The following is an 11,849-nucleotide window of genomic DNA, read 5'->3' as shown; positions in this document are numbered from 1 at the left end:
TATTTTCACTCAGGAACAAGATTGTTCAGATGGGTATTTTTGTGTAATGATAGAGAAATGGTGTAATGAACAATTCAAAGTATGGAAGATTTCACAATATGCAGAATGTCAACTGTCATAGAAGACAGTGTTGGCTTAAATATTATGGTTGCAGATTCAAACATGAAGGGGAAGACTCTAAAGCTTTATCACCATTGGGCAAATGTGACAGTCTTGGCCCTGCATTGAAGATTTCAGGTTGTCCAAGAACCTTCAGAAGCTGATTAAAACTAAAACTTTACTTGTTATAACAACTAAAAATAAATAAAAAGGCAGCGAGCTGCTACAAAAGGAAAGGAATGGCTACCATACATACTTATCAAAGCTATCCTGTGCTAATAGTTATTTTTGTACATTTCACTAATCTAAATGTAACAAACTTGACTTGAAGCTATTATACAGAGCTAAACCAAAACGCAGAATATCACTTCTTCCTCTTGGAAGTAGAGGTCCCCTTTTTGGACTTCCTTTTTATGCTTGTGTTGCTTCTAGTCTTGGTACATTCTGGGCAAAACCAGTCTTCCTCTGGTACACATTCAAGGGGAGGATCGCAGCAATCTACGTGCATGCCAATGCCACATCCGTGAGAGCCACTTTCATCACCACAGATCAGCATTACTTCCTCCCTGTCAGGCAACCCGCATACTTGGCATGCTAAATCATTCTTATTGTCATTCGACGGTACCATCTCCTCAACAATCTCTTCCAAACGATTGACATGTTTTTTCAGCGCCCTTTCTGCCCAAGCATGAGTGTTGTATTGTACATAATTGTTGAGGGGATAACCAGGTTTGCACACATAAGTCACCAAGTAATCAGGCAACACACAAGGTATCTCATGCCTTAAGAATTCTTGAACCCACTTGTCACAACGTGGCATGACATCACTAACAATGGCAAAGTCAACACCTGACTCAAGGAAGCGACTGTATGGAGGAGAAGTTGCTAATATAATGCCATCTCCAGCCTTGACTGCTCGCTTCAATGTATCCTGATTCAACAAAATGAGAGCATCTTGAAACCAGCTGGAGATACAGACGAAGTGCAATCCGAGGAAATTTAACATTCTAGATATCAATTGTATTTGGAATGCAGTAAAATGGTTTCCATGAAAAAAACTTCCACCAAAAATGCTTCATCTTAGGAAATCATTTCCAGATCATTTTCCAATTTTTGGTCGGGTATAAAAGTATGCCACATTAAGATCATATAAGGTGTAGGATAAAAATATAGAAATAGTGTTTTGGGGGTAATTCTTTATTACTAAAGATTGACAATAATGTCTAAGTGTTGATTGAAACAAGTGATATAGAGTAAGAGTTATGCTTTTAAAAAAAATGAAGGAGTTATGCTTTGTAAGGAAAAATGACTTGCGTCCATGAGAAAGTCATTCCCTCCTTTTGGTGGAATACAACTATTTCTCTTGGAGGGTGGGGGGGGGGGGGGGAGGGGGGGCGGGGGGGAGATCCATAATGCAAGGAAACCAAACACTTGAAATGATTTCATCAAAGAATTTCCTGAAAATATTTTGCACAATGTAAAAGGAGTTCACGGCAGAGAGAGAATCTTGCAAATTGGCAACATAGGAACTCAATCTTCAAGAAACCTACACAACAAACACCAAATTACCATACCAATGGTGGTACAATGTAGTCTCCGTATATGATTATCCTCATCCCATATAATGCGCCATGTCCAGTCCTCTCCCTCAGAAGTCTCCACTTTCTTGGGGCCTCTAAGTTGATAGCTAAGTCTTCAGTCAATCCCTTATTGTGCCATTCATATGGCTCCTCATCTAAGAATTTTCCAGCCTCAACGCAAGCAGTTAAATAATCTGTCTTGAGGATCCACCTGTAAAAATCAGTAAATACTAAACAATGTATTTACTTTTGAGAAAGGACATAACTTAGGGATGTAAAATTCGCCATACCTTCCAGAGGATGCAGCAGCAAAAAATTTCTCTGTTCTTCGCAATGGAGCAGGGACAATGAAATGTGTTGCCTGATATGACCACTGGTGAGAATCTCTGCACACTTTTCCTTTCAATCGCTTGATAACTTGCTGAAACTCCTTTCTCTGTAGCCGATGCCCACTAACTATAAACCACCTTGGCTCACTTTGTACTTCTGTAACCTGCAATGAGCAAAGTTTTTTGTCGTAAGGAGAACTTCTGTCAGCCCCATGTTTGTTATGACTCGCGTTCTGGTCTCCAATATCAGGTATATTCTCCTTTTCCACATCCATGGATCTCTCATATTGATGCTCTGTTGCAATTACTGTGGTTTTACCTGTTTCAGATGGAGGCCCTTTTCCCTTTTTTGCATTTGCCTTATCAGTTCTGCACTTCTTCCTTTCTGCACCTTCTGTAGAAACCGCAACTCTTTTAGTAGCTAGATTAGTTTTCTTGCTATTCTTCATCAGATGTTTTGGACCTTTGGAAACTTTCTCCTCTGAAGCTTTCCCCACAGAAGTTGATTCACTTAACTTGGTCTTCTTGCCAGAAAGAGTCTTTGGAGTATCAGATGTGTTGTTTTCAATACTTTGTGTCTTTGCAATATCAGTATCCTTCATATCATTCTGATTTACAACCTTATTCACATTTAATCTCTTCTCCATTGATCGAAGCCTAGAATGCTGCACTTCAGTAACAGAAGACTTCTCTCTTAGAACATTTAACTCCTCATCTTCTTGATCCTCTGGAGCCTCAGTATCATCATTTATGGATTCAGTAGTTTTGGCAGTTTCTTTTTCAGAATCCAAAATTTTATTTCTCTCAATCTCTTTGCTCAAATCTGCAGGCAGAACCTCGCCCTTTTCAGATGGAGACCCTTTTGCTTTTTTTGCATCTGCCTTCTTTCCATCAGTTCTGCACTTCTTCCCTTCTGCTCCTTCTTTAGAAACCAGAGCTATTTTAGTAGCAAGATTAGTTTTCTTGCTATTCTTCATCAGATAATTTGGGCCACTGGAAACTTTCTCCACTGAAACTTTCCCCACAGAAGTTGATTCACTTAACTTGGTCTTCTTGTCGGAAAGAATCTTTTGAGTTTCAGATTTGTTGTTTTCAGTACTTTGTCTCTTTGCAACATCAGTATCCTTCATATCATCCTGATTTACCACCTTGTTTTCATTTAATTTCTTCTCCATTGATCGAAGCCTAGAACGTTGCGCTTCAGTATCAGTAGACTTCTCTTTTAAACCGTTTAACTCCTCATCATCTTGGTCCTCAGGAGCCTCAGTATCATCATTTATGGATTCATTTGTTTTGGCAGTTCCTTTTTCAGAATTCAAAAATATATTTCTCTCATTCTCTTTGCTTGAATCTGCATTATTTGCAGGGAGAACCTCACCGTTTGTAGAGCTTAAGTTATTTTGATGCTCTGTCTCCTCTCTCCCTCCGCTACTGGAAGCAGCTGAATCAGACATCAGAGTAGTCTTGCTAATGGATAAAGACCCTTTCTGATTCCTATCACCCCCTTTACGGAAACTTTGTCTAGATCCCAGTGTCTTCTTGGAAAGCGATCGTTTCTTCATTGGTTTAGACCCTGACATAGAATCATCTCCAGCCTTATTAAACTCAGCCAGCACATTAGACTTCAGGGTATCTCTTCTTTCATTAACTGGAGAAGGGACATCATGCAGTTCATCTAATGGCCCGTTAACATCAGAGGTGGGTGTCTTCTTGGAGAGCAATCTTTTCCTCAATGGCTTAGACCCTGACACTGAATCATCTCCAGCCTTATCGAACCCCGCCAGCACATTAGACTTCAGGGTATCTCTTCTTTCAGTAATGGAAGATGGGACATCATATAGTTCATCCAATGGCCCATTAACATCAACAGTGGCATGACTAATCCCTTTTGAATCCATGATCCTAGAAGTGCCACTTTGAGGTTCATCCTCATCACACCCTCGCTGAGTGCTTAGTGTCACAGGATTGGAAATGGTAGAATCATGATAAGTATGCAGAGTTACACCCTTGTCATAGTGAGGGGCAGTGTTCCTAGATGATAGATGACAGCCTATTTTGCGTGGACTATGTAACTTTGACGTGTGTACTAACTGTTCAGTACGATTTGCCGTCAAGTAACCATCTTGTATGCTTTCTGGATTATTACTAGTCCTTGATGACTGGAAGCTACTATCTGAAATGCCCAACGGCCTTTTCTCGGGCAGTCTACTGCTTTGACCCTTCCCAGGAAATGACAAGTTCTTTGAAGTTTTTGCACCTAACTCACTTTTCTCTTGATCCTTCTCTGAGGACAGGTTAAGGAAATCAAATTCTGTACCTGCTTCAGCAGTAGCAGGACTTCCTGCGTAAGTCTTAATTTGTTCTGAGGTCATGGGAAGGTTGAATTTCCTAGGGATTTCTCGGGACGAACAAGAATGAGGGGATTTCCTGGCACTACTTGAAACAAAAACAAAATCACTTCCATTTTGTTCAATGCTAGATGGCAGCTCTTCCTTTGTCCTACACAAGTTGGTATTAAGCATCTTAGCATGCCTGTTGGGAGATTCTTCAAAGGCTGGAACCTGATGAGATTTTGACTGCTTCGAAGCAGATAATGACAGCTCCTTAGTGTTTCCCAGACCTGACAAACCTCTAAATGTGCGTAAGTCTGAAATGTTTGTAGAGGCTTCTTGCTTCACAAGGAATTGATTAGGACTTTTTGAATGATCAGGACCCATGATAGCTATTTCCTCTCCGCGCCTATTTGCAGCAATGCCCTCATTTTCTTCTTCAGAATCTTTGGCTTCAGCTTCCATCATCATCAACTCATACCCACTTGAGGCCAGAAAAAGAAGTGCATACATGAGCACACTATTATTTGCTAGTTAATTTGTTTGACAAGTAAACCCCATTGAGGGGTAAAGTATACGCATATTATGCCTGAGCTAAATGAAAGTAACTCTTACTTATTAGGAAGTGAGCAAACACACTATACTTTTTATTTTGAAAGATGATGTCTACACAGTTCTTTGAGTTTGGGCTTGAAACTCATCTTTTGTCTAGCACAGAAGCTACCACAACTCTGAAAAATAAAATAACTTAAGCATGTCGAAATATGCATGCATTATGTAATTTATACAAAACATGAAGAGTGAAGTTCTGCTCATCTTTTATTGCTTGACAAGGTCGCTCGAAAATGGATCCCTATAATATTGACAACTTCAATACACACACACACTCAATTTTTAAAACAGGACTTCACAATATCTCAATACTTCAAATGTTTCAAATTCTGCAATATAAAGGCAATCTATTAGGAGTTATATAACCAGTCACTACCAGCACAAACGAAAATATCCTCCTGTAGAAAGGAAAAGCTACTTCACATTCACATAAAAAAGCGGGAAAATGGCAATGACGCACCTCTTATCATAATCATCCTCTGGAAGGATTTCCCAAGACCTTAAACTGCATAGTAAAGCATGAAATAAAAATATGCATTTTAGCAGCTTAAAAGTAGGAAATCAGTAATTTCTGAAAAAATAAAGTTTGTACATACCAATCCTCCAACCAGTGGTGATTAACAAACTTTATCGTCTTCGTTTTCTTGGCAAGCTCATATTTATCCCCTATCAAATGTGATAAGCTCAATTAGGATAGATACACAGTTGTAAACGCACACCATAGTAGGCATGGCAAAAGAGAAAATCGGATGGTATTTGTTAGTAGCTTTTTTCCTTATCCTCATTTAATAAATACAGAGAATTTAAGACATAACTAGTATCACAGGAATTTATCACTAGTCAAGGTAGTTGGCAGTGTGTGAGAACATATCACATAGCAAACCAACAAAAGAAAAGAAAGACGATACAATGAAAAGTTAGCTCAGACACTATTGTAGCACATCCCTCTTTTTCCTTTACTCTTTCCATCTCATTATATGAGATGGTGTTTAATTTGATAGGAAATATAATGTCATTTAACTTATCAAGTATATTAGCAAAGGAGGAAGATAATATATTGATAGAGGTCTATGCACGATTGCAAGGTTATCCCCAGGGATGGATCCAGGATGCCAAGAGAAGGGTGCACTATTATAAAGAGGTGAATCTAAAATTTATATTTGACAGGTTTAACCTTAATTAAGTTCTTGCCATGACTTTATTAGCATTTAAAATTATACAATTAAAAATTAAATTTTTTTCTTATAATTTTAGTGATTTGTAAGATGTATATTCATACTCCATATCAAAAATATTGGGATCATTGAAGCATGCTACATCATCCACTGCTATTAATTTTAATTAAACAAATTTTTGTGATGATAAAGGGAGATCAAAGATTTCAATGTGTTAGATTTGGGATTTTGAATGAATAAATCAAATAAAAAAGAAAGAAAAAGAAGAAAATACTTAATTAAAACACAAGAGGGGATACTAGACATAAAAATTGAACCTCTAACTTCACTTGTAAAGGTGCACTAAATAATTATTGCACCATAGAACTCTTTGAGCTTGGGTGCAAACATATATATTTAAGCATATTTTAAAAAATATAAAATAATTATATATGATATAGAGAGAGAGGAGCATAGGTGCATGCGACCCATGCTCCAATACATAGATACGCCCCTGGTTATCCCGGGTGAGAACCTCACAACGCTACATAGGCTATTGGTTATGGACTTAATGCATTAGCTTTGTGTACTAGTAATATCTTGTTTGGTACACTTTTTCAACCTATGTATAACTAATACAAGCACTAGTTACATACCCTATTTGGTATTATCTTATGTATACCTAATATATAGCTAACCATGGTATTTGCAATACTAAGGTTATTAATACATGCATAAGCTTAATTAAAGATAAAATTGCCCCTTCAAATTTTATGCTTGAAACGTAAATAAGATATAGGTTGACAAATTTGCCTTTTCTAATTATTTTCACCCAATTTTCTAATATTAAATTCTTTCAATTAATCATCCCTTCTATTAAAATATCATATTTAACAAAAAAAATGCTAAAAGACCGCAATTCCTTTTTCGGAAATTAAAGTACTTTTCTCTACAATCGTGGGATTCTTCCTCTTACTCTCCTATAAGACCAATTGCTCCATGGACACACCGTCTTGGATCAGCAATTGCACAAACTGTATAAACCAAATTAATGTATCCCTAAATAGTGTCACACAAATAGGAAAATAGGAAATATCCAATTTCCTTCTCATTATTTTCTCAAATTGTTAAATAGGAAATAGTAGTTTCACATTTATAATGAATCTCTATTATTCTTAAATCACAGTATATTGATCAAAAGTTGTATATTTGTACTACTTTAAGGACTACCTTTTTATTCTTTCTTTAAATGCTAAATAAGGTAACAGCAACGTTCATTTTGCAAATGCAGATCATATTCCTTGATTACATGCTATGGTACCCCGACCATCAGTTTGCTTTGACTACCCGCATCAGATACATAATCATGACCGACATTTCTCCCAAGGTCAAGCCTTCTAGGTAACATTACTCTGACAACGTAATAATAGATTTCATTACTGGCATCAAGAAGATGCATAAACTCACAAAAGGTAGGTAAGCAAAAACTTTGTTAGCAGCATTACATAAAAAACTACACCAGAACCAGTGAGCTAACAAAGTTCAAAAAAATTTCAGGGGAATCTACACGAAGTGTTGTTCCAACCACATAGACACATTAAACATCAACTGTAAGATACATTAAAATTATATTCAATTGTAAATTGAGGCAAAAGAGAGTATGGGAGAGAAAAAATAAGCCTGCAGCAATACATCATACCAAATCATGAACATAGAGGAAGTTTGTGCAAAACCATCTAAAACCTCCATTCACCCTCTCTAGGATTATGCATCGAACAAAGACAAGAAATAATGAGATGGATTGCAACCAGCAACATGTTGCAACTGCAAAGAGACATACTTACCCTCAAATTTGTAGCATATGAGATGAGTGACTTTGTTAGCCACCAATGGCTTTGAAAAGTTTGCACCCATCAGGCCCACCATTTTCTAGAAGAAGAGAGAACCAAATATGACATGACAAGCAACAGTTTAGATTCTCCTTTCCAGAGAATATATTTCCCTTAAAAATAAAAAACTTAATGAATAACAGTACAGCATTCTACGAACCATAATATCATCTCGATCATGCCCGGGATATCCAGTTAAGCAGACCACCAGTGATTTAGCACCCGGGATTCCATTCAAATCCCTTGGAGGTATGTACATTATCTGAAAGAGAAGTTGTGAATTTTTTACGTTCTCATTCAAGGGAAAACTCAATTATATTTAATGGGCCTAAGAAAAGTTGACACCAAAGACAACGATGCAATAACTATGAAGGTTTGAGTAGATAGAATTTTAAGGGAGCAAGGGAACAGATAGAAACCAATATATTGATTCATATGGCCACCAAAAACCCAAAATCACAGGCATAAAGCATAAAACTTTATAGAACTCCCTACGCAATATGAGATGTAAAAGAAATACTTGCTCCTGAACTCACTGCATAATTGATCGAGCTAATAGCACTACTACAAAGCAAAAGCCTGCAAACTGAATAGCATTTATACAACAGTACTCAGGAACACAACTTCAAAAGATCCATTCATGCACCAAAGTGGTATTAGAATTTAAAAGAAAGCAATTCGCAAAGGGAATTCATATCCACTCTATCATAAAGTAAAATATTCATTTTGCGGGAGAAATTCTTTTAGCCATTATCGTTTAAGCAACATACAGCTGATAAACAAAGGAATTCAACTGAGCATGCATGTGCATGAGCAGACTGTATTTTCCAACAGAGAAAGACCAAATTTCAAATGAACTCACAGAATGGTGATCCAAAGCCATTCCCATGTCATAACTGTGCTCAACCCACAAGCTGGTAACAATTATTTTCCCATCCTGTCGAGCAGCTAAACATATGGGGTCATCCTGCTTCCAGAAAACATTAAGTTATACACTTAGTTCTACTTGTAAAGAATGCTGTTTGAGTTAGGTACAAAATAAGGCCAGTAACAAAGCAACAAGAAACTGCAAAAAAGGTGCCCTAAAAAACAAATAAGGACAATTTTGTTTAAAAATGACTACATGGGCATACTCACATAGACAATACTATCGACAATAAGATGGGTGCAATCTGGTCCATATCCGCTTACATCAACTGCACCACCCTCCAAAAGCTTCGACCGAATCTAGAAAAGGAAAAAGGACAAAAAGTTAACGTAGAACTTAGAGCAAAGAGAAGAATAATAACAATTACAACTATAACATAACTACAACTTACAACAACAACCTCCCCAGTGCAATCCCACAAGTGGGGTCCAATATAACATCACTACAACTTGAACTTGGAAAATGCAAATAGGTCAGTCAACTACCCCTTAACTGCGAACTAGTTTGGGTCAACAATAAGAATCCTCCATATCCATGTCACTGTTCCAAAGATAGTCAAACTATTTTTAATATTGTACCGCATCCTTATCTTTTATCTAAGCTTGAGACCGACTATACTTTGCTAAACTCGTAAGCAAAATTTACTTGGAAATGATAAATCAATCACCTACCCCTCAATGCCAAGCTAGTATGGGTCAACAATATGAATCCTCTAAATCCATCTCATTATTCAAAAGATTATCAAACTATTTTTAACATTGTACCTTGTCTTCACCTTTTATCTAGACTTGAGACCGACTATACTTTGCTAAGCTCACATGAGCAAAATTTACTTGGAAAATGCAAATGAATCAATCAACTACCCATTACTCCCGAGCTAGTTTGGATCAACAACACAAAAACCTCCATATCCTTGTCACTGTTCAAAAGATCATCAAAATATGTTTAACACATTACCCCATCCTCATCTTTTATCTAGCTGTGCAACTATTATACTTTGTTAAGTTCACATGAGCAAAATTAACTTGGAAAATGCAAATAAATCAATCAACTATGTCTCAACTCCAAACTACTAGTTAAGATCCATAATATGAATACTCTTTATCCATCTCCTAAGAAAATGACAAAAATGATTCCTTATGTTCAGAAGTAAGTTCAAAGTAGTCTCTTAAATATTATATTCATAAGCAGTTCTGGTCTTCTATGTTTGCCAAAAGTGAGCACATTTGGTTTATCTAATAAATTTTGTCTATTATCACACAATTTTTACACTGACCATTATTCTACTGCATCCTCATAATTTATCCGGGCTCGATACCGACTATATTCAGTAAAACCAAAATAGGTAGAATTAACTTGAAAAATGCAAATTTGGCAGAAAATTAATAAAACTAAAAATTAAACATAGCTTATCTAACTATTTTAAATATTTTACCTACTCATCCTTTATCTAGGCTTGAGAGCGACTATACTTTGCTAAGCTCACATGAGCAAAATTAACTTGGCAAATGCAATTAAATCAATCAACAACGCCTCACATCCAAAACAGTTGAGACCCGCAATATAAATCCTCTATATCCATTTCCCTAGAAAATGACAAAAATGATCCCTTATGATCGGAAGCAAGCACAAAGTAGTCCCTTAAATATATTCCTGGGCAGTAATGGCCTTCTAAGTTTGTCAAAAGTAAGCACTTTTAGTTTCCATCAAATATTTACCAAACTTTGTCTATTATCAGACTACTTTTCACACTGACCGGGCTTGAGACCGACTAAATAGGAAGCCCGGAGCACTAAGCTCCAGCTACACACGGGTCCGGGAAGGGCTACGTTTCTGCAAGAGGTTGTTTACACGGCTCGAACCCAACCTCATGGTCACATGGCAGCAACTTTACCAGTTAACCCAAGGCTCCTCTTCGGGCTCGAGACCGACTATGTTTAGTAAAACTCAAATAGTCAGAAATAACTTGAAAAATGCAAATTTGGCGGAAAAATATAAAATCAAAATTAAACATAGGGTACCTGCCATTTTCTAAGGGGGTCGGATCCGACAAGAACAAATCGAACACCAATGAAAATTTTGGAGCCGTCTTCGTATAACATATCTTGGTTGCCTTCAGTCATTAAACCTATCTCTCTCTCCTGCTGAATCTTCTAGAATTTTTCAAATGGAAGGAGTTCAAATGTGATGATTTTATAAGAACCCTAGAAATGTGTGGAAGTGTGTTGAAAAAGCTAATTGTAGAAGAAGAGATAGAGTGAAGAGTTTATTGAATTGTACAAAGCTTCTCAGGGAAGGAGTCGAAGTCGTCAAATTATTTGGAGGGATTTTGTGTTTTCAATTTTTTTATTTTGGTTTCATTGGCGGGATAGGTGGACTTATTGTTGGGCTGGGCCTCGAAATGAAACGTATCGGCGGTTACAGTACATATGGGCCGAAAGCCCAAGTTTATGCTTTACCATCATTGGAGTAGAAATAGTCGTGGGATAGCCACTTTTTAACATGGTATTTAGTTTTTATTCAATATTTTTAATGTTGAGCAAAAATAGCCACTACTCTATTAAAATTAATTCGAAAAGACATTTTTACACTTTTTTCATGAGTGCTGTGTAATTATTAAGGACATGGTGTCCTTAACATTTACACTGCACACATGAAGTTAAGAACGCCATGTTCTTAATATTTACACTACACATATGAAGTTAAGGACTTGACAGGACACTTTGTCCTTAATATTTACACAGCATTCATGAAGTTAAGGACACCATGTCCTTAATATTTAACAACACTCATAAAATTAAAGAACACTATGTCCTTAACATTTACACTGCATATATGAAGTTAAGGACATCAGGTCCTAAAGTTTAACAACAAAAGGTGCAAATACAAGTTAAGGACATTATGTCCTTAACATTTATACTGCACACA

General features: G+C 36.8%; 1 protein-coding gene across 2 annotated transcripts; it reads right to left on the bottom strand.

Moving 5' to 3' along the window:
* On the bottom strand, window positions 239–11,229 carry LOC109215396 (BRCT domain-containing protein At4g02110-like). Of its 2 annotated transcripts, XM_019379462.1 has the most exons (10): window positions 10,943–11,229; window positions 9,131–9,220; window positions 8,856–8,960; window positions 8,154–8,255; window positions 7,949–8,033; window positions 5,547–5,616; window positions 5,411–5,455; window positions 1,970–4,822; window positions 1,674–1,890; window positions 239–1,030 (listed from the first exon to the last, which is right to left on the bottom strand). In XM_019379462.1, the coding sequence occupies exons 1-10, from the start codon at window positions 11,042–11,044 to the stop codon at window positions 464–466; spliced, it is 4,236 nt and encodes a 1,411-aa protein (XP_019235007.1). In that variant the 5' UTR covers window positions 11,045–11,229; the 3' UTR covers window positions 239–463. The 2 variants fall into 2 exon arrangements, with proteins under 2 accessions (XP_019235007.1, XP_019235014.1); XM_019379469.1 differs by lacking the exons at window positions 5,411–5,455; window positions 5,547–5,616; window positions 7,949–8,033; ... (2 more) ...; window positions 9,131–9,220; window positions 10,943–11,229 and adding an exon at window positions 4,954–5,270.

The sequence above is a fragment of the Nicotiana attenuata genome, chromosome 2, assembly GCF_001879085.1.
Source record: "Nicotiana attenuata strain UT chromosome 2, NIATTr2, whole genome shotgun sequence".
NCBI classification, from domain to species: domain Eukaryota; kingdom Viridiplantae; phylum Streptophyta; class Magnoliopsida; order Solanales; family Solanaceae; genus Nicotiana; species Nicotiana attenuata.
This window is presented reverse-complemented; position numbering and strand designations above follow the sequence as displayed.